The following is a 22,694-nucleotide window of genomic DNA, read 5'->3' on the forward strand; positions in this document are numbered from 1 at the left end:
TATTCCTTTATATGTAGTTCAGAGTTCTGGCACCTTCCCTTGAGCCTGCTTGGTCCAGTATTCTTTGTTGTTGCTGATAGAGCTCTTCACTGCACTTCCACCCTCTCTGCCATCTTGTTTGTTCCTGTCCAGAGCATATTCTAACCAAGCTGAAACTCTAGATGAGAAAAGTAAAAGCATCACTGTATTAGTTTTCATTCCTGTCATCTATAGTTTTCAGTCCTATGCTGATTGAATTCTCTAAGTACACAGTGGTTTGGGGAAAGAGTCATCATGGAATACTAGATGGAGAGCCAGAAGCTTGGGTTTGAAATCAGATTCATCTACTGTGTGACCTCGAGGAATCCTGAGGCTCAGTATCCACATCTGTATAATGAGAGTAATAATACTACTTTACACAATTGACTTGTGGATCCAAAGAACTAATATACAAGTTGTTGTTAAGTGCCGTAAAGTTTTTCTGACCCATAGCGACCATGTATAGGGTTTCCAAGGAGCAGCTGGTGAGCTTGAACCGCCAACTTTGTAGTTCAAATGACTTTGCAGTCTAGTGCATTAACCCACAGAGTCACACCAGGACTCCGAGAGGGCTTCAAAAAAAGTGTGGAAAATGGAATGACAGGATAATGGAGTTTTTCTATGCACTTTTTGAAGCCCCCTGTTATATGAAGCAGAGTTCTTCCCCTAATTCGTCAGCATATTGCTGTTGTTGAGAAGTGTCATTGAGTTAGTTCCAACTCATATTGATCCTGTGTAGGGTTTCTGAGGAGCAGCTGGTGGGTTTTTCCAGCAGTGTTTATCCTACACCGGCACTTCACCCGTCAGCATGGAGGAAGATAATCCTGTGAAGAATGGAAATGCAGGACAGAAGAGACAGATTCTGAGAAAAGTCCAGGCTCTGGGAACCCTTTGGTCCTGCCCATGGAAATTCTGCTGTTATCTTTGCCCTCCTCAGCTACACAGGTGTAGATATACTAGCTGCTGTTCAGGAGTAGAGCTAATTGGTTTTAAAGTCTCTTTCTTATCTCTCCCCTTGTAGCTGTGCTGGTAGAAGTACCTACACAGACAGACACAGTGGTGACAAGGACAGGGTGTCCCCACCATGGCCTGCACTCAGCCCATGGCCAGAATTGGGGGCCGGTTCCAGATCCGCAGCCTCCTGGTCCGACAGTGCCTGGCAGAGTTTCTGGGTGTGTTTGTGCTGATGGTAGGCAGGGTAATTGGGGAAAGGAAATAAGGGAGGTGGGTACCAGTTTTTGACTCTACTTGGTGCACTTATTTCTTCCTCCTGGAACCTCACTTCCTTTCAACTTTCTATCACTTCTCTGTTTTCCCCCATTCGTCTCTCCATATCACTCTCCTGTCCTCTTCTACTGCCTTTTTTTTTTCTTCTTCTTCTTCTTCTTCTTCTTCTTCTTCATTTCAGTCCCTTCCCATCTGTTACCGTCTTTCCTTTCATTACACTTCTTTCTCCAGTGATCTCATCTCTTGACTCTTCCCTTTTTCGACTTTTCTTTCTCCCCTCATGTTGGTTCATCTCTCTTGGCCTCTCTTTTAGTCTTCCCATTTTCTCTCTTTTTTCATTCTCATGGGCTCCCTCTTTCTCATCTCCCTCTTCCACTAGCTCATTACTCAGGGAGCTGTGGCCCAGGCTGTCACCAGTGGAGAAACCAAAGGCAACTTCTTCACCATGTTCCTGGCTGGCTCCCTGGCTGTTACCATAGCCATCTATGTGGGTGGAAATGTTTCAGGTGAGAAGCATGAGGCCTGGCCATCAGAGGGAGCAGGATGTGCATGGGAGTGTGGTTGGTGTATGGTGATGGTAAAAATGCAGGTCCTACAGTGACTCATTGGCATTATCTTGCGGAGTATGATCAGTGCCCTGGACTAAGATATGACTTTGGTCTCCTCCAGCCCTTCCCCTTTTGCATGTTTCATTTCCATTTGTAAAAATGATGTGGTGGAGATGTCTTTCTCAAACTTCACAATTAGGAAGGAGGATCAAGATCAACAGCCCAAGTTTGATTTTTATGAGACAGAGGTCAGAAATGCTTCCACTTTCCAAGTTGTTGTTGTTTTAATTATTTCGGACAACAAATATCCTTACCAGTGAAGCGCTCTCTGCTTCACTGCTGGGATTGATCATTTGTTGCAATGGTCACACAGAACTCAAGACACAGACAATAGTCATTATTTAAGGAGCTCTGGTAGCATAGTGGCTACGAATTGGACTGCTAATCTCATGGTCAGCAGTTCGAAACTACCAGCTGTTCCGCGGGAGAAAGATGAGGCTTTCTGCTCCCATAAAGATTTACAGCGTTGGAAACCCTGTGCAGGATCACTGTGAGTCAGAACCAACTCCATCGCACATAGAAACCAACCAATGGGGCTTATTAGGCAAGCAACAGATTACAAATCCGGATTGGAAATGACTCAGTATACAATTAGTTGGCCTGGACAGCCTCTTCTTAGCAGTGTCCATAGGCACACCTCTCTCTGGTCCTTGGCCTCTTGGTCCTGTGGCTGTTTGGCCTTTGTCCTGCTTGGGTAACTTTTACAAAGTTCCTTAGCTTTACTGATACCCTAGAGAGGCACCTAGAGGTACCCCACTCTGCTACTAAGTCTCATCCCAATGGCGCTCTGCTTTCTTGCTCTATGGGGCAGCAAATCTAGCTTCATCAAATGTCTAGAAATACTCTACACTGTTGACAAGCCCGAAAGTACTCTACTTTCTTGATTCATGGGCCCTGTAGCTCCTGCCAGTCTCCTGATTCTGCTGCTGACATTTCTTTGCTTCTTACCATCTTTCACCATCTCTGCAAACTGTTACAGCTCTGTCTGTCTGTCTCCTGGATCAAGGAGGTTCTCAGTACAATGATCATGGGTCCCGAAGATACTCTCCTCTCTTGGCTCTTCTTTCTTGGTGGCCATAAGCTACCCTTTTCCATCTCTGGGATGTTTTGTTTTAGGCATAGCAAGATGGCAAAATGGAACAATTTCCATGTTAAAATTCTATATAGTTTTTTTTGCATGGTCTCACACTCATAAGAATGCTGTGCAACTTGTTTACAGTATTAGCAAGCTATCCAATTCCCTTGGAGGGCCACAAGCACCTCACATTTGAATAGTCCTACCTAGTCCTTGGAGTCCTGGTATGGCATAGGATAAGCAGTGGACTGCTAACTGCGAAGTCAGTGGCTCATCCTTCTTTTCACCAAATTCACCAGCTGTTCCTTGTAAATCCTATACAGGGTCGCTATGAAATAGAACTGACTCAACAGCACTTAACAACAACAACAACCATTGGGAGTGCTGGTGCCGCTTTAGAATAAACACTGGACTGCAACCACAGGTTGGTAGTTCAAATCTACCAGCCACTCCACGGGAGAAAGATGAAGCTTTCTGCTCCTATAGAGATTATTGTTGTTGTTAAGTGCCATCGAACTGGTTCCGACTCCTAGTGACCCTGTATAGGGTTTCTGAGGAGCAACTGGTGAGTTTGAACCACCAATCTTACAATTCAAACCTATCTTGTGGTCCAGTGCATCACCCTGCAGTGCTATACCAGTACAGCCTCAAAAACCCTATATAGATCACTATGAGTCAGAACTAACTCAAAGACACCTAACAAAAACAAAAGCAACCCAGTTTTTTGGTGGGTAATACAAAGACCATAGAAGGACCATGTTAAGTAACTAACTATACTGCAGGAACAAATCAGTAGTTCTTCAGTCAGGAGAACCTTTCGCAGCTGTGCCTGTAGGCAAACCTCTCGGCCCCTCAGTCCCTCAGCCTGACTTTTGTCCTGCTAAGACAAGTGTTACAGAACTCCTTTTGCCCAGAGGCACCTCACTCCTCCAGTAAGCTGCAGCCCAAAGACACTCAGGTATGTTGCTCCACGGACTAGAAAGCCCACTGTCCAATCTCTCCTGCTGATTTCCTGGTTCTGCTGTCTTCTGCTGCCAGCATTTCTCGGCCACTACTTCTCACTGTCTTCCATCGTCTCTGGTGTTACAGAGCTCTTGCTGTCTCCTGGATCTAGGAGGCTCCCAGCACAGGGGTCCCATGTTGAAATGGTACACTCTACTCTCATCTCTTCTTCTTGGTCGTAGTCAGTTTTCCCCTTTCCCACTTCTGGGATAGCTCATTTTAAGTTTAAGGGGATGGCAAAACTGACCAGTCCCCTTGTCTGGGTTCCATATACCTTATTTGCATGGTCCCACCTCACAAGAGTGCAGTGCACCTTATTAACAAGCTACCCATTCCCCTTGGTAGGTCATAAGCAACTCAGCATTGTCCCACTCAACAACCATAGGTGGGATTTACAGATTATGGCTTGTTGTTGTTGTTGTTATTGTTAAGTGCTGTCAAGTTGTTTCTGACTCATAATGACCCTAATAGGGCTTCCAATGAGTTGTTGGTGGGTTTGAACCACTGGCCTTCTGCTTGGCAATCCAGTGCTTACCCTACAGTGGTTAGAAGTAATTCACTGTACCACTCCTTTCCTCACCTAGACAGAGAATTCTTTGGCAGGGCATTGAGGGTGAGTGCTAGTCTCTTGTGTCCCCTCTGGGACTCATGTCTGCATCTGAGTGTCTGGGTGGAGCCTTGAGGCACAGTGGGCTGTAATGAAAAGAGCAGCCAGATTCAAGCTCAAACTTTGATTTCACTGTGTGATCTTGATAACCTCAAGTCTCAACTTCTTAATCTGTATACAAGAATAATAACATCTACCTTAAGAATGTACAAGGTCAGCAGTTCAAATCTACCAGCTGTTTTGGAGGAGTGAAAGGAGGCTTTCTGCTGCCAAGATTTACAGCCTTGGAAACCTTTATGGGTCGCTATGAGTCAGAACCAACTCGATAGCACACAACTAACCAACAAACCAACCTTATGAATGTGGGGATCACCGAATAGTTTTCATCTTGTCTAGTTGGGTCTGGTGAGAGGAGATGGGCATAGGATTCTTTTGATTCAATAGTGAGTAATTGTTATCATGACTAATTGTGATGGTCACAAGTATAAAGGTAGAAGTTATGTGACAAAAAGAGGGGAATAGTTAATTTTACATTCCAGGAACAGAGGACCCTTAGGACCAGCAAGAGGGAACAGCATGAGCAGAATGTGGGATCCTAACCAGAGAAGCAGCAACAACAGAGATGGAGGCAGAGGTGAAGGCTTGGAGAGACAGAGCAGCTGAGAACTCTCGACTTATGGACAGAGAAAGGATGTGTGCTGACGGGCAGGGGGCTGGCTTGGAAAAGGGGCCCTTTGGTTGTTTAAAAATTATATATTTCTGTGTGTTTTTTTGAACACCAAAAAAAAAAAAAAAAAAAAAGAGGGAATAGAATAGAGGCAAATATTGTTAACTGATGGTACATGGAGGGGATTGCAGTCATTACAAGGATGCAAGATGAGATTGGTTGCGTGCAAAACTGATGTTCTGCCATGTACACTATCAACCAATTCACAATAAAAGCTTTAAAAAGAAAGAAAGAAAGAAAGAAAGAAAAACAATGTGGGGAAGAGCAGTGCCTAGCAGCAGGCAGTTAATGGATGCTGGTTTTCTTTCTCTGATCACTGAAGGGGCTCACCTGAATCCAGCCTTCTCCCTTGCCATGTGCCTCCTGGGACGTCTCCCCTGGGCCAAGCTCCCCATTTACTCCTTGGTGCAGCTGCTGTCTGCTTTCTGTGCTTCTGGAGCCACCTATGCCCTCTACTATGGTAACACAGGGAACAAGGTTAGGGGCATTCAGTGTGAGTAGGGGTGTCTTGGAATAGTTTTGGATGAACAAAAATGCAAACTGTGTGTTCCCCTCCCCACAGACGCCCTACAGAATTATACAGGTGGGAACCTGACAGTGACTGGACCCAAGGAGACAGCTTCCATCTTTGCCACCTACCCTGCCCCCTATCTGTCCCTGAACAATGGCTTCTTGGATCAGGTAGGTGTGAGGAAAAAGACCTGAGAGAGCCCCACTTTATTGTTGAGGCTTGATGTGGGATGTTGGGGTTGATTCTATCTTGTTCCCCCTCCCTATTCTAGCTCAACTGCCAGTGTTTACAAAGCCAAATAACATGAGGGTAGTGGGGTCTGGAGTATTTAGCCCAAAGGGGGCAGACAGAATACCGGGTAGCTGACCCATCATCAGTTCTATCTCTCAACACCAAGGTTCTGGGCACTGGGATCCTGATTGTGGGAATCTTGGCCATCCTGGACACACAGAATAAGGGAGTGCCTGCAGGTCTGGAGCCTGTGGTGGTGGGCCTGCTGATCCTGGCCATTGGACTATCCATGGGTGTCAACTGTGGGTTCCCACTCAATCCTGCCCGGGACCTGGGACCACGACTTTTCACCTATGTGGCTGGCTGGGGCCCAGAAGTCTTCAGGTGAGTGACTGCTTTTCCTTGTGTTGTTACTCCATTCACTTCACCCTACTAAGGGCCCTGGGTCCCCAGCTCTCTTCTCTTAAATAGTTTTCTTGGTTTCTTAGGATAGTGTCCCTCCTCAAGTCCCATGTTCTCATTTGTTTGCCTCCTCTTTCACCGAAACAGTAAGATTTAAAGTTGTGTCCTTGGGCATGTCATATTACCTGTTTGGGCATTAGTGACCCCATCAGCAAAATAGGTATATTCAGGTATTTCCTAAGGCAAGAGGCTGGACCATGTTTTCCTGGGAACTCCTTCTATGTAAATGCCTTCTATGGAGTCCTGGTGTGGTGGGGCAGGGTAATGTGCTGGACCTCAAGGTCGGCAGTTCAAATTCATCAGCTACTCCTCAGAAACCCTTTACAGGGCCGCTATGAGAGGTAATTGACCCGACAGCACTTAACAACAACAACATGTATACCCTTTGGTACCGAGACTCATCCTGGTGTCCATCACTCCAACAACTACTTTATGAAGTTCATTTTTTACTGCCCTTCGTCCCTGTGGGGAAAGGCAAGGAGAGGCATTGTTGATTTCTCCCTTTCATCCTTCTTTTGCAGTGCTGGTAATGGCTGGTGGTGGGTGCCCGTGGTGGCCCCTCTGGTGGGGGCCGTACTTGGCACAGCCACATATCAGCTGCTGATAGCTCTGCACCACCCTGAGGAGTCCCAGCCAGCTCAGGATCTGGAGTTGGCGCGATACAAAGCTTCAGAAACTCCTGCCTCAGCTCAGACGCCGGAGCATTAACTATAATCACAGCAGCTCTCATGGGACACTAGAAAGAACCATCCACCCAGCACTGGTGACAAGATATCCTCTCTTTATTAATACGTCAGGTCCTGGGAAGGTGCCTGAGCTTCTCTTCTACTCATCTAAACATTTTTTCTTCCTAAACTAGGAAGATGTCTGGACAGGGGCGAATTAAGAGTCTGAGGCATGTACTTCTTCAAAGTAGCCGCCAGAGGGTGCTCATCCTGGATGCTAGATGGGGAGGGTGGCGGGAATCCGTGAGGTAGAAGCGGCCTCCGACCCTTCAGTGGTGACGGAGTAAGTGGCGTAACTCTGGGAACTTCCTCCAAAACTCAGTCCCTACAGCCAGATTTCACCACTGCTCGCCTTTACCTTCTCAGGGGCACCTCACCTAAACCCAACCACCGCCAGATAGTAACAGATAGTAGGGTGGGAGAACTGCCCACGCCAAGGGGGTGTGGAGATGGTGGGGCGTAGTAAGGGCAGGTTGTGGAGAATAACACTTAAAACGCCTGCACAGGCGGAGGAACTGAGACACAATCCAAGACTTAAGACACTTTGGGCTGTACCACTTTAGGAGAAGGTGAAATACAATGAGATGATGAGCCAGGGCCAGGAAAGAAGGAGCAGAGCGCAGGACGTGGTCTGAGTGCAGAAATAAGTCGAGAACAGGAAGCGCGAAGAAAAACTCGTTCACCGCTTCCCCAGCTCTTGTCCACCCCGCAGGAGATGCTTTTTGCAGAGAAGGCAGTGATCTTCTCTTTCCTTTCTTCCAAATTAAAAGAAAAGAAAGAAAGAAATCTCAGAGCCATCGAGCCTACCGAATTGCATTGTTTTTGATGTGGGGTGGGTGGGTTGGGGGTAAGACCGTCCAATGCTAAGCAGCAAGACCCTCCCTCTGCCCCGCACAAAGATGGCGTATCCCGCCTTCCCTCTCCCCTACTCCTCCCCAAAATCCCCTCCTGCCCCCCGCCTTCTACTGCCACTTCCGTCACTTCCGCCCCGCCGAAACTGACACAAAGTAGCGGGTCGAGTCCCCGGGGCCGTAGCTGGGGGGCGGGAGCCCGCGGGGAGCTGAGCCGAGCGCCCCCCGCCCCACCCCCGGCATGGGCAACATGGGGCCGCCCGGCCGGGAGCCGAGCGCTGAGCGTTGAGGTGAGGCTGGGAACGCGGGGCTGGCGGGGCAGAGATGCGGCTGAGGACCCCGACTCTGGGGCTGCGGGGGCCCAGATGGGAGCTGTGGAGGAGGGAGGGCAGGGGACAGGGACTCGGACACTACGGTCAGGCAGAGGCGGAGGAGTGGGTGATTAGAGAGAAGGGGTTTCGGGGTGCCTGATGATGGGGGAGATCGGAAGATTGTCCGCGGATAAGAGGATGGGGTACCAAAGAGACTCGTGGGGTAATAAAGGGACTCGTGGAGTCTTACGAAAGGAACGCCAGATGCCGAGGAGAAGCTGTGGAGCAGCGGAGAAGGGAGAACCGCTCCGGAGAGTTGTGGTGTTGGGAAGGGAGGAGTAGCTGAGGCTGAGGTTTGGTGCTATGGGAAAGGAGTTTGAGACTGATAGATTTTGATTCTGAGGTGACCATTTCTTTGCAGAGGAAAACCAAGATTACACGGTAGGTGTGTCAGGAGTTTAGCCCTCTCCCCACTTTGAGACTGGGAGCTCAGAGGTGTGGAGTTAGTAGTGAGTGCTGCCCTTGACCAGGGAATGGAACGTGGCTAGGGAATGGTGGTGGTGCCAAGTGAACGGGGGTCTTGGTTTCCATTTCCTCCCATTTCCCTGATGTGCCCACAAAGGCACCTCTGAAAGAAGGGATCAGGCTTAGGTGGGTGGGTGGGTGTCGGTGGAAGGGAGCAAAAGGCCAGGCATAGAGGAGGAACCATTCGCGTCCCTCCATGGGGCATTGCCTCCTTCCCAGGGCTGGCTATTTTTATCCCAAATGTGGCTGCAGAGGGGGCTGGGGCAGGGTGACGGGGCAGGCAACGTGGACATGGCTGATGGGCCTGACCATTCAGAACACTCAAGCTGTGTGTGACTGAGAAGGAGAAGTGGGGGGGGGGGTAGTGTCACTGTTCCCAGGTCCCCTCCTTCCCTTCCTGTTACAACCCCCCAAAGGGGATGAGGTCTGGGGCCAAGGCAGCTTTCAGTTTCCCCAGGGTCTCAGAGGTAAAACAACTTTCCTGATTGGTGTCCAGACTTCTGAAGGCATGTGTAGCTCCTTCATTAATACTAGTAAGACTCAAACCCTGATCTTTAAGGTGATGGTGTTTCTTGATTACTTCCTCCCTGAGGTCAGGACCAGTTAGAAAACTTGTGGTGCCCACTCTTGTATCCTCTCCTTCCTTACTCCACCCTCCCATGACTCATACTCTAGACTGGGTGGAGACCCTGGCTGGGGCCCCTGAAGGAGGTCTTGGCATCTCTAAAACGTGGATGAGGCATTTCTTCCTGAGCCAGGCACCCGTGGTTGCCATGGTTGGGGAGGGTCAGGGAGGAAAAGAACTGGCTTTCAGTATTGACTGATCTTGGGTCCTGGGAGGCAGTCTGAGCTAGTGAAGGGAGAACATGGTGTGGGTGACTGGGCTGTGGCCAGAGTCTGTAATTATAGAAGTTGGGCTGACAGGCTGTCCGGGTGTGCCTAGTAGGCTGGAGGAAGGGGAATGAAGGAGAAGGAGGAAGAGAAGGAAGGCATTCTATCCAGACAAAGAGAGGAGGTGACAAGAGGAGCCAGAACTTGGCTGGCAGTTTCCATTGAGTCAGATTGGGGAATTATGACTGAGATTCTGTGACTCTGCATTGTAGGCTAGAGCTTTTACCTTTTTAGGAGAACGAAAAAAGGAACTGGGAAGGTGGAAGGAAGAAGAGTACCTACCCACTGACAGATGCTTCCTGAGCCTACACTGGGTACCATACCCACTGGACAAGGGATAGGATGGGGAAGAACAGGAGTAACTCCTTGCCAGGGTTGGGAAGACCCCTTTGTTGGCCCAGAGGGCAGCCAACCCAGCCTGAGAGGAAGTGGTTAGGGGACGGGCTATACAGGAAGTGAAGCCCATGCCTCTAATATGAGCTCCCCTGGAGGAGGTGATAATCCAAGTCCCAGTAATGGGGGTGGGTGGGGGAAGGATTTGCAAGCCTTTGAGAAGGGTGGAGCCTGCCCACCCTGTTTCCTTATACCCTGCCAGGTGTTTCCTGGCTCATGTTCCCTCTACCCCACCCTTTTGGGGAAATTCTGCTTTCTAGTAAACACAGGCACTACTCATTGCTATCAGGAGGGCATTTAGGAGCACCCATTGTCCTTGGAATGGGTACCTTGAGAGCTTGTTCCTCTGGCCTCTTCTTTCTGCCCCCTTCCTTTGCCTGCGGGCCTTAGCTTCTGTAAACTGTCAGTCACCCTCTGTTATTCAAGGCAGAAGCATTGGGGGAGGGGTGGGGAATCCCCACTCTTCTCAGGGACCCATCATTACAGTAAGGGAAGACTATTGGTGTGGAATTGGTGGTGGTGTGGGGGGGATCTGTAGGATCAAAACTGAGGAAGAGAACCTCCAGGAGGGGTCTCATGAGGGCACTGAAGGGTTGTCCTCAGCGTATGGACCTCACCAGTCTGTCACCTTCCTGCAGGGTCTCCCATGGGATTGCTGGAACCTTGCTGGGTGAGATGGCACTGTGTGCAAAAAAGCGCCCCCCAGGTAAGACGAGCAAGGAAGGGAGGGGGCATCCCTGGAACCCCGGAGAGTGGGTGTTGTTATGGCTTAGGGAGCAAAGGGAAGGATATGGGTATGAGGAAGGGTAGGTTGCAACCCTTACCTACTTTGGGGGCAAGTCTAGGAAACATGGTCAATGTACAGGCTTTTCCACTGCCGCTGCCCGCCGGTAGGGTGCGGTGCACCATCTCCCCACCCCCAAACACGTACACCCCCATCTTGGGGCACCTACTTTCTGGCCTGAGAGTCTGATGAACTGCCTTCTCATTTTCTCTCCTCGGTCCTTACCACTCATTTTCTCTTTACCCTTGTCCTCGTGTTTCCCCGCCCCCCGTGGTGGTGGTGGTGGTGGTGGTGGTGGGGAACGATGAAAGCGGTTGCCCCGGACAACGCTGGCAGTCCCCTCGCCCCGCATTGGTCGCGGCCTGGGGGAGGCGGGGCTGGCACGCCGGCTTTCGCCTACGCGGCGGCGGCGCGCTAGCACACTGCTTCCCCTGCAGTTGGGGGAGCGGGAGGGGACACAGGTCCGTGCGTGCGCACCGTGGCCGGGGCCATTCTGCGCGCGCTGGAGTCCGCTGGCGGTACTGGGGGCAGCGGCGGCGGCGCAGCTGAGCGCGCGGCATCCCCGGGAACTGGCGGCTGCGAGGATGGCCCGGGCTGCGGGTGTGGCGCGCGCCAGACGGCCGGGGCTCCTTCGCCTACCCGGGGGGCTGCTCCGTCAGCATCGCTGAGGCCAAGGACAGACTATCTGTCCATCCTACCCCGCTCAAACCGGGATCATGACGGTCCCCAAGGAGATGCCCGAGAAGTGGGCACGGGCTGGGGCGCCCCCTTCCTGGAGCCGAAAGAAGCCCTCTTGGGGTACAGGTAACTGAGAGAGAGCGCATGGCAGCTCTCCGGTGCCGGTGATCCCACCCTTGCCCCAAGTTCGTTGCCTCCCCTAACCTTCCCTGATCATCTCCTTTGCAGATCCCGAGATTCTGGGTCCCTACCTTCTTCCTTTGCATGGATTTTGGTGACTGCGTAGGGCACTCTGTCAGAGGAGCCCCCTCTGGGGAAGTTTCTGGGAATAAAGTCTCCATTCAGGGCAGGGGTGGATTTGTGACTGCAGTGTGCTCTGCAGGGGTCTTGGGAGCTGGCATGGAACAGGTCTGAAATGCCACCTTGGGCGCTAGGTTTAAGGCTTTGTGTTTATTGCCTAACCCAAAATACCCCCCTTTCCTAGCCTGAGGTCATGGTGACCCTTGAATTTGGGGTTGGGAAACCTTCATAGGACAGCCTTGTGTTCTGAGACTTGAACTTGACACCTGCAATGGAACTGTGGAGGTTCAGGATAGGTATAAGTGGGGGCTTATTTGTCACCCAGTGACAAATGTGTTGTTTAGGTAAAATGTATCTCAATCATGCAAGAAAGGTTATGGTTCAAGAGCAACTGTTTCAATTATATGTCATTCCTTCCTCCTCCATCTCTCTCCATCTGCATGACCCATATCCCCGACCCCCCCTTCTCTTACTTGAAGATGAGCTTTGAAATAAGGTGATGTCATTGTGGGCCAGTTAGAAGCTGCTGCTGGTGACATGTGACAGGCAGAGGCTCCTATGGGGGGGCGGGGGTTGCACATGGGGTTGGGATGCTGCTGCAGAGCAGCTTCAGAGCTTCAGGGCACGATGACCCTCCTTGCTACCCCTTGCTTCCAGGTTAGGAGGCAGGCAGTATCATGTCTAGAGAGTCAGAGGTCCTTAGAAGGGAAGGAGGAAGCTTTGCGTCTTCAGCTCCTACTTCTTGACTAGGAGGAAGGTTGCATTAATAATTGCAACAAAAGGACATGGGAATTCCCAAGATTGTTAATAGCTAAGGCTCCCCAAAGGGCTGGAGAGAGGAATTAAAAGTCCTCAGTAGAAGACCTTGATGGTTGTTGGTAAGAAAAGAACATACTCTGGTCAGGCTGGTGGTGAATGGTAAATGAGAGAAAAGAGTTTAGTGACATAAATCACATAGCGATGCTAATTCCTTATAACAATATATTATGGAAAGAACTGAGGGTCCTCAGTGGACAACCTCCCCCCCGCCCCCTGACACACACACACACAAAGTTGTGTGGGCTTGACAAAATGTTGGTTCTGGCCTCAGTTTGCCCCTCTTGACTACAGCATCATTCTGTTACAGAAGAAGAAAGGAGGGCACGGGCCAATGACCGAGACTACAATGAGAAATTCCAGTATGCGGTAAGTGGTGAGTCAAGACCATCTGTTCCCTCATCTTGGATCTGAGAGGGAAAGGTGCAGGGACTTATCTAGGGCTGATTGGGAGAGTACTTGGGGCAGGGGAGGGAAACTTCTGAGACACTCTCCCATGTGTTACGATGCTGACTTTTTTATGTCTTCACCTATTGGTGAAGCAGGATACATTGGCCCTATGAGATTCCCTTCTCTCCTCTCCCTGGCCCCACACCTGTGGGCGCTGGCTTTGGGAGCAGAGGTTTGGAAAAGTGTAAATGAAATGTTGTTAAGTGCTGTTGAGTTATATCCAACTCATAGTGACCCTGTATAGGGTTTCCGAGGAGCGGCTCATGGGCTTGAACTGCTGACTTTGCAGTCCAGCGAATTAACCTGCAGCACCATACCAGGACTGAAAGATGGAATAGGCCTCCTTAATCTGGTTCTGGGTTGAGGTTCAAGGTTGTCTCATTGTCTTCTTTCCCACTGCAGAGTAACTGCATCAAGACCTCCAAGTACAATATTCTCACCTTCCTGCCTGTCAACCTCTTTGAGCAGTTCCAGGAAGTTGCCAACACCTACTTCCTGTTCCTTCTCATCCTGCAGGTGAGTGACTGACTGTAGCAGACCTTTGTAATTTACTAAGATGAATAAAGCCAAGGAAAATAGAAGGTTTAGGGGGCCAGCAGGCATAGAATGGGGGTCTCAGAGGCATGTCTTTTCTTTCCTCTTTTCAGTTGATTCCACAGATCTCTTCCCTGTCCTGGTTCACTACCATTGTGCCTTTGGTTCTTGTCCTCACCATCACAGCTGTCAAAGATGCCACTGATGACTATGTGAGTTGTTCTCATTCTCCTGCTTTCCCTTTATCAGCCCCCCAACTTACCACCTGGTATAATTTCTTAGTGACCTTAACAACCTTCATGTGGTCAGGTATAGATCCATGCTATCTTTGCTGTTGGGTGGGCAGGGGTTGGTGTATGGGTAGGTCGGGGAGAAAGCGTGTCTGTGTATAGGATGAGTCTATACAAGTCTATACAAGACACCACCCAGAATGATCATCCCAGTTCCCTGGAGTGGCATCTTTCTTCCTTTTCTTCTTTTTAGTTCCGCCATAAGAGTGACAACCAGGTCAATAACCGCCAGTCTCAGGTGCTGATCAATGGAATGTGAGTGCCTATTGGAGACTGAGGGCTTTGCGAAGGAAGGGGTTCCCCTGGGAACCTGTCCAGCCACTGACAGTTTCAAAACTTTTTCTGTCTTGCTGACAGTCTCCAGGAAGAGCAATGGATGAATGTCTGTGTTGGTGATATTATCAAGCTCGAAAACAACCAGTTTGTGGCGGTAAGGGACAGGGTACTCCTCTAGGCAAGCAAGACTTTCTTCTCTTTGGTTGAAAGAGATGATTCTTTCTTCATTAAGGACCCATGGAAGGAAACTTACTTGACTTGAGGGGTGAGGGGTTCTGGGTCACGTTAATATGCCTGGGACTGGCTCCTTTTTAACCATTCTTGTGCTTGAAATTAAGCAGGAGGGATCACCAGAGAGTCTGTTTCGGGTGAAGGGCTGTGTATAGGGTCTTCTCATTATGTTTTTTCTCCAGGCGGATCTCCTCCTCCTTTCTAGCAGTGAGCCCCATGGGCTGTGTTACATAGAAACAGCAGAACTTGATGGGTAAGTGGTACGCTCCATCTGCTTCCTTAGGGGTAAGAACATTGTTTCTGAAAGAGGTTTCCAGATCTGGACTCTGTGACTTTTGGAAATTTGGGGCATAAGGAAGGCTTTGGGCTTATAGAAGTATTACAGATCACTCAGTGTCTACTGAGGCTAAGCAGTGGTACCCAATGGTTAGGTACCTTTGGCAGAATCTAGGAAAGGGAGTCAAGATTTCAGGAATACTGTCTTTCTAGAGAGACGAACATGAAAGTGCGTCAGGCGATTCCAGTCACCTCAGAATTGGGGGACATCAGCAAGCTTGCCAAGTTTGATGGTGAGTAGTTCCTGGAGATGCAGTGGGTTGAAGAGGTGGGTTGAGTTTGGGGTTTCAGTTGCACCTTTTCCCTCTGGCTTCTTGTTGCTGTGATTATGCAGCTTGTTTTCCACTTTTCTTTGTGTTGATACAAATGTTGTTATGGGCTGTTGAGTCTGTTCCGACTTATAGTTACCCTATATAGAGTTTCTGAGGCTTTTCAAAAATTTTTGCAGGAACAGAAAATCTCGTCTTTTTCCCGTGGACCTTGTGGTTTGCAGTTCAGTACTTATCATATGGAGTCACCCTGCTCCCCATACAATCATATGTAACCATAAATAAATGGGAACATATTGTATCAAACGTTTTATAACTTGCCTTTTGTACCTATCAAATAGCACCTTATTATACAACGGGGTTTCAAAAGTTTATGGAAAAATTCCATTATCTTTTCATTTAATTTTTCCATGAACTGTTTGAAGTCCGCTCATATAAACTTGCCTCATTTTTTGTAATGGCCATGTAACATTTGATAGTGCACCATACTTTATTCAGTTACTCCAAGACTGTTCAGTTGTTTCCAGTTTTCTTTTCTTCAGCTTCGTACTTCAGTAAACATTGTTGTGTGTATGTTCTTACAGCCCTATGTTGTGATTTCTGTGGATGAGAGCCCCAAAGGTAGAGTTACTAGTTCTGAGGGTAATGTGTACTTTCAGTGATAGTTCATGCTACCTCATTCTTTTCCCAAAAAGTTGCAGCAGTTCACATCCCCACCAACATTGTGTGGATGGGCTTCTGTCCTTATACCTTCTCCTTCAGCTGTTGTTGTTATCTTGTGGTCAAGCCGTAAACCAGACCTTGAGCTATTTTTGTTAGTTGTCCTTGAGTCAGTTCCAACTTAGGGTGACCCCATGGGGTCAGAGTAGAACTGCTCCATAGGGTTTTCAATCCTGGGATCAGATCATCAGGCCAGTCTTCCAAGGCAGCTCTGAGTGAGTCTGAACTGCTAACCTTTCAGCTAGTATTGAGTGTATAATAATTTGTACCACCCAGAGACTCCTAGACTTTAAGCAATGGTGCTCTTGTCTCCCATTCAGGTGAAGTGATCTGTGAACCTCCCAACAACAAGCTGGACAAGTTCAGTGGAACCCTCTACTGGAAGGAGAACAAGTTACCCCTGAGCAACCAGAACATGCTGCTGCGGGGCTGTGTGCTGCGAAACACCGAGTGGTGCTTCGGGCTGGTCATCTTTGCAGGTGAGCCTGCTGGGGACTAGAGAAAGAATGGTAATGTTGGTGACTTAACCCTCCCTCAGGAGAGAGGAAAGAGGCTGGGTAGGCTGGAAGACTATGTAAGGTAAACAAAATGTAGTTCTGAATGGAAGCCTAGTCTTGTCTAGTCAGTGTCTCCATTCCATCCTAATGGCCTGCAGTCTGGGAATTGGGGTGGAAACCTAGAGGCACATTCTATATTTGGCTTTCCCAGCCCTCCCCTTTCTTTTCCAGGTCCTGACACTAAGCTGATGCAGAACAGTGGCAGGACAAAATTCAAGAGAACAAGTATTGATCGCCTAATGAATACATTGGTGCTCTGGGTAATGTGTTCCTTACCTGGTTGTCTCTCTCTGCCATTCTGGTTCTTGCTGTGTGGGTCCCTTTTCTCCTATGTCAATAGTCAGACTTTAGGTTTTGGCATTAAAGCCACTGGCATTCAGCCACTCAAAGGCAGTGTTTATTTCAGGCTCCTTTTAGTCTTGGAAGATGTTATTAAAAACAAAACCAAAAAAACAACCTTAGGAATGTGCATGAATCAAACTTAAAGAAAGCTAAAACAAATCTTTACTTCTCTGGATTCCAGTTATGGTGATGACTTAGTACAGCATGTGACCTTCTGTTTGCTTTTGCCAGAGACAAAGAGGCCTTCATGGGGCCGGAGAGGGAATTAAAAGAAAAATTTCCATTTGGAAGGTGGATAATGGGGTCTTTTCCCCTGGTTCCTAAGTGTGAAGGATCCCAAAGGAAAAGTTCCTGGTTTAGTTTTTGGCAGTTCCTGAATCCTTCTCTTGTTTGACTAGAAATCCGAACTCCTTGTCGGGCTTTCCTCCTGTTCTTGCACCCCTGCTGCCTGCTGCCTGCCCCCTACATGCCAGCTTGCAAAGGTTGGGGCCAGCTCGTGGTGAGACAGTTTTTCCGCTCTGGCTTTAAAACGTTTGCAAAAACCCAGCCTATTGGGGAGTGGTTGTGTATCACCTGAAGGCCTATACCGCCCCCTGGTGGTCCTTGGGTACCAGGATGGTTCCTGTTTTGTTTCTAAGAATCAAAAAAGTGAAGGTGACTTTGGAAATAGATGTCTGAAGTCAGACAGGGATCTCAATTTTTTTCCCTTAAACCACCAAAACTTTTATGCTTCCGCCCTTTTTAAAAAATCTGTATAGTTTACTGTCCAAATTAGTTTCCCATTTAACAATTTATACACGTTTGTTTAGCATTAGTTTGAATTTCCTCTATTTGACAGCCTTCTTCCCACTTCCTCCTTGGGTTCCCTGTTTCTATTCACTCTTCTTTTCTGTTCCTCCTGACTCCTAAAATTTGTTTTTGGGTAAATGCCACCCTTTTGGTCTCATTGTTGATTATTTTGAGGAGCACATTCCTCAAAGTTTCATTTGATAGGCCTGTCTATTGCTGGGCTGAAAGGTGATCCTTGGGGTGGGTTCCGTTCCAGGTTTGAAGAGTGTCTAAGGGCCACAGTCCCAGGGGTTCTACCAGTCTCTTATCAGACCAGTAAGTCTGGTCTTTTTGTGATTTTGCATTTTGTTCTACATTGTCCTTCCTCTCTGCCTAAGGCCTTTTATTGTGAGCCTGGCTAGTCTTAGGCGCCTTCTTCATTTATCCCCTAAGCGTTATAAGACTTTTAACTGTCAAGAAATTATGATACAAAGATATACATTGTTCATTTGGTTTAAAAAAATACACAAAAACTTGTCAACTTGCATGCATGCGATCATGAGTGTTATAGAAATATGGCAGTTTTGTTGACTTTGGGAGACTTAGCTCAGGTAAATGGGTGATTTACAATAAGATTTTTTGGTGTTTTCAAAGTGCAACACCTCCTATTCTTACTACCTCTAAGGCTCCCTAAATGTCCCAGGACACCAGATTGGGGAACTTCTCATGTATTTCAGCTTCCCAGTTATACAGATGAGAAAAAGGTGCAGAGAGGAAGCCACTATGGTGGCAGACTAGCCTGTCACCCATTCGAGCTCTTTTTATTATAACATACCACCAGTTTAAAGATGACTGAGCTTTTGAGGGTTGGGCTCTGACTGGGGACTCCCTTTAGGGATGCACTTGGTTTTCAGAGCTCGAGTGGACAGCCAAACTTCTGATTCTCCTTCCTTCCCAGATTTTTGGATTCCTGGTCTGCATGGGGGTAATCCTGGCCATTGGCAATGCCATCTGGGAGCATGAGGTTGGGATGCGCTTCCAGGTCTACTTGCCCTGGGATGAGGCGGTGGACAGTGCCTTCTTCTCTGGCTTCCTCTCCTTCTGGTCCTACATCATCATCCTCAACACCGTCGTGCCCATTTCGCTGTATGTCAGGTAGGGACTGTCTCAGCTTCGGGATCTCTGGGAAATTCAGGCAGTCACTTGGCAAAGCTGTTTTTTTTCCTATGAAGATGAACCCCTTGAGAAGGCTCTTGGACTTTTCTTCCTGTGCTATGAGTGTGTGATGTTATCTTTGTGTGCAGTGCAAATGTGTCGCTACAGTTTCCTGACACTTTGAGTTGTATTAGAACAAAATACATATTGATTTGTTCAGCACACACGTATTGCATACCTAGTATATGCACAGATGCATGGTAGGTGTCATACAGTATATTAAAATGAATGCCCTGTGGCTCATACAGTATATTAGGAATGCATTTCCTAGTACAGGAAGAAAAATCTAAACACCTTATAAAACAAAACAAAAACAAGTGCTATAGAAGTCATTCTACACAGTCACAAGTTTAAGGGCCACAGAGAGGCTAACATGGCTTCTGTCTTCAAAAACAGCAGACTAGAAGGGGACCTGGATGTGTGAGAGAGAACGGGGAGATACCAGGTGGGGCATGGAGGGCTAGAACGTTAGAAGAGCATTTCTGAGGAGGTGGCAGATGAGCTTTGAGTGGTGACTGGGATGTCTGAGCTGGAGGAGAGGACTGGAAACAAAGGCATGGAGATTGAATCTAGGAATGGCTCTTGGAACCAGTTAGCAGGAATATAGACGATGAATGGGGAGCTATGGGGGAGAGAACTGAAAACAGCCTGATCCCAGTTATAGACGTCTTGATTCTTAGCCTGTGGACTTTGTACTTAGTAAGCCATTAAAAGTTTAAAAAATTAAATGCCTTAGGAAGCATCCCCTGGCAGTGCTGTACAGTGTGAATAGGAACAAGGAGCCCTCTAGGGTGTTTGAGGAGAAGAGATGTTAACAGAGACCAGGCTGTGAGAATGAAGGGGAAGTGGGGTTACAGAAGGAGGAAGGAAGAATGGTCAGAAAAAAGAAATGCCCTTTCCTACTTAGTGCCTTGCACTTGAGATAAGGGAGTCAGGTAACATTTTTGAGGAAATGTTTTTATGTAGATGCTCAAAATTCTTCCTGTCTGTTGTGTTTTGTTAACTCAGACTTCCCAAATAATCCCCAGCTCTCCCTACCAGTGCAGAGGGCAGTGAGCAAACAGTGAGAGAGAGTTTCTGTGCTGACGTGTGTGCTGTTTGGAGTTAGATGGTGTAGGAGTCCTAATGTGGTACTGTGGAATAATGCACTGGACTGCAAGGTTGGAGGTTCAAATTCATCAGCCGCTCCTTGGGAACCCTTTGTAGGGTCGCTGTGAGTCGGAAATGACTTGATGGCACTTGAGGACAACAACAACATTCATTAGCCAAGGAGCCCTAGTGGTACAACAGTTAAGGGCTCAGCTGCTATCTGAAGGGTTGACGGTTAGAATCCACCCAGCAGCCCCTTGGGAGAAAGAGTGGACAATCTCCTTTAGTAAAGATTGTTGTTGTTAGGTGCCGTTGAGTTGGTTCTGACTTATATAGCTCTTCTGCACAATAGAACGAAACACTGCCCAGTCCTACACCACCCTCACGGTTGGTTTTCAGCTTGAGAGCATTGCTGCTGTCACTGTGCCAATCCATCTTGTTGGGGTCTCACTTTTTCACTGACCCTCCATGAAGATTACAGCTAAGAAAACCCTTTGTGGCAGTACTGTTCTGTCACACGGGGTTGCAACAAGTTGGTATCAACAGCACCTGATACCAACTCACTGGGCAAATAAATCCAGAGGCACTGGGGCCTCAGTTTCCTCACAGACAATGGAGCTAGTAATAGCTGTTCTACGTTCATAGGATTGACTTGCTATAAGATGGTGTTGTGACACTAGGTTGGAAAACACATTTTTTAAAGTTAAATGACTATACAATTATGGATGGTAGCATGTCTATCATTATTAGGACTCTGGTTTGACTTTACCATTTAAATGTCTTATTGCTTCCAACCCAGTTTTTTCCTTCCATCTTTGGGCTTTGCCATCCACATCTTGATCTAAGATCAAGCCCTTGGTAATTTTCTCTATTCGTCCCCCTGCCCCCCAAGTCTCATCAAGTTCAAGTGTATGTGGGGAGAAATTAGGTGGATTAATAAACTGAGTGGAGGAAAAACAAACCGTGAGGAAATTTCAAGTCTCATTTTTGGCCCTGATAAGGGTAATACTGTACTTGGATCCTGCACGTTAAACATCCCAGTTAACGTTTTAAGGAGGGTCCCAGAAGTGGGCCTCACTGTTCAGCTGTACTGAACACAGGGTCCTTTCTGGAAACATTAAGAGTCCATATCCCAATGATGATTAGCAAAGAAGATGTGAACAGGCCTTGAAACGCTTAAAGCATTCTGCTATTGGAAATTGGATTATCCTCCATTTCTGCGGTCAGTAGTTCAGCTTGTGTTCGTTCTGAAAGCCGCAGAGTCAGGCTTGGTTAGCCCTTAGGCTTGGGCAGAAGGAAAGCACCCCATCTCTGCTGGGCAGTGGAGGAGTGGCCTCCAGTGTGGCCCTTGGAGAGCATCTGTGGTGCTGTGGTGTAACAGCACCCTTATTTCTCTTTTTCTCTCCCCACTCCTGCCCTGGCACTTGCTCTTGTTTTTCTCTGCCTGGTTTCTGTATCATTAGTGCTGAGGTAAGAGCTGGTTGAGTGCCTTGTCTGCAGCCCCTTTTCCTCTGCCTGTGGATCTGTCCTGCCTGCCCAGGCCCTATGTACCACTCTTGGTCTGGAGAGTGTCAGGAGGGTCAAGATGGGGAGTTGCTTTGCCAGTGATAAGTGGCTGGCTCCACCTTTAGGCTCTCCTTGCCCTTTTCTGCCCGGGTTCCTACTCTGTTCTTGTCTCTCCCCAAGCGTTCTTGTCTCTCCCCAAGGGAGGGCCTGCAGTGGAGACCCAGGCAGGTGGGGTCACTCTTCCCCTTCCTGCCCCAAGCCTTACCTCCTGTCCGTTGTGCAGTGTGGAGGTCATCCGCCTGGGCCACAGCTACTTCATCAACTGGGACAAGAAGATGTTCTGCATGAAGAAGCGAACGCCTGCCGAGGCCCGTACCACCACCCTGAATGAGGAGCTGGGCCAAGTGGAGTACATCTTCTCGGACAAGACAGGCACCCTTACTCAGAACATCATGGTCTTCAATAAGTGTTCCATCAATGGTCGTGGCTATGGTATGCGAGTGCTACTGGGCACATTGTTTCAGTCTGGACTCTCTGGCAAAATTTTTATATAGATGTTCAAGGGGGCTTCAAAGAGTTCATGGAAAAATTCTACCTTTTAATTCCATATTCTATTAGCTTTTTTTTTTTTTTTCTGAGAAAGACAGTTTATTGCTCACAGCACAGCAACCAGCAGGAGAAACAGCATGAAGCCCTGGTTTCTGTCTTGTTAATGCTGCTATAACAGAAATCCCACAAGTAGATAACTTAAACAAGCAGAAATGTTCTCGCTCAGTTTAGGAGGCTAGCAGTATAAATTCAGGGTGTCAGCTTTAGGGGAAGGCTTTTTCTCTCTGTGTCTGCTCTGGGAGAGGGTTCTTATCTCCTTTCAGCATCTGTGGACCCAGCAGTCTTTGGAGATCTACAAGAATCCTTGTAGATCAGTCTTCCCTTGGGAATGGGAGCTTTCCAGCACAGGGACCCCTGGCTCAAAGGCGATGCTCCACTTCTGACTCTTCTTTCTTTCTTGGTGGTAGTCAGGTCTCTCTCTCTCTGCTTGTTTCTCTCTCCGTTTATCTCTCTCTCTCTCTTTTTTTTTTTTTTTAATGTTTTTATTGTGGATTGAGTGAAAGTTTACAGGGCACATCATCAGTTTCATATTCAACAATCCATATAACTTGTTTTATTACATTGATTATAATACCCTCCATATACCATAAGTTAAAAGTATTCCTCTCTATCCACTTTAGCTTTTTTTAAAAAATACACAAAAAAAAAAACCCACTCAGGCGTATATAATAAATTACATCTCCAAAGGGCACATTCTGCAAGTCTGCTCCTGGCCACCAGTTCTTAGTCCTTCTCTTCTTAGTTGATGAATCTAGAGTCC

General features: G+C 47.9%; 2 protein-coding genes across 3 annotated transcripts in view; both read left to right on the top strand.

Moving 5' to 3' along the window:
* Positions 1 to 1,063: 1,063 nt before the first annotated feature.
* Positions 1,064 to 7,176, top strand: AQP10 (aquaporin 10). The gene is made up of 6 exons (XM_006861723.1): positions 1,064 to 1,207; positions 1,625 to 1,751; positions 5,587 to 5,724; positions 5,827 to 5,945; positions 6,173 to 6,390; positions 6,990 to 7,176. Exons 1-6 carry the CDS (start codon positions 1,103 to 1,105, stop codon positions 7,174 to 7,176), a joined length of 894 nt encoding a protein of 297 aa, XP_006861785.1. The 5' UTR covers positions 1,064 to 1,102.
* Positions 7,177 to 10,797: 3,621 nt separating this feature from the next.
* ATP8B2 (ATPase, aminophospholipid transporter, class I, type 8B, member 2) overlaps positions 10,798 to 22,694 on the top strand; it is a 24,726-nt gene continuing 12,829 nt past the window's right edge. Inside the window, exons 1-12 of one of the 2 annotated variants that reach the window (XM_006861504.1) lie at positions 10,798 to 10,870; positions 13,053 to 13,111; positions 13,595 to 13,708; positions 13,840 to 13,938; positions 14,210 to 14,271; positions 14,374 to 14,446; positions 14,706 to 14,776; positions 15,013 to 15,092; positions 16,169 to 16,327; positions 16,577 to 16,665; positions 18,474 to 18,670; positions 21,609 to 21,817. In XM_006861504.1, the coding sequence (XP_006861566.1) occupies positions 10,840 to 10,870; positions 13,053 to 13,111; positions 13,595 to 13,708; positions 13,840 to 13,938; positions 14,210 to 14,271; positions 14,374 to 14,446; positions 14,706 to 14,776; positions 15,013 to 15,092; positions 16,169 to 16,327; positions 16,577 to 16,665; positions 18,474 to 18,670; positions 21,609 to 21,817 (1,243 nt within the window). In that variant the 5' untranslated portion in view covers positions 10,798 to 10,839. Of the gene's footprint in view, positions 10,871 to 11,664; positions 11,753 to 13,052; positions 13,112 to 13,594; positions 13,709 to 13,839; positions 13,939 to 14,209; positions 14,272 to 14,373; positions 14,447 to 14,705; positions 14,777 to 15,012; positions 15,093 to 16,168; positions 16,328 to 16,576; positions 16,666 to 18,473; positions 18,671 to 21,608; positions 21,818 to 22,694 lie in introns of those variants that run through there. The other variant, XM_006861503.1, reaches the window with a different exon arrangement.

Source organism: Chrysochloris asiatica, unplaced genomic scaffold (genome assembly GCF_000296735.1).
Source record: "Chrysochloris asiatica unplaced genomic scaffold, ChrAsi1.0 scaffold00042, whole genome shotgun sequence".
Taxonomy (NCBI): domain Eukaryota; kingdom Metazoa; phylum Chordata; class Mammalia; order Afrosoricida; family Chrysochloridae; genus Chrysochloris; species Chrysochloris asiatica.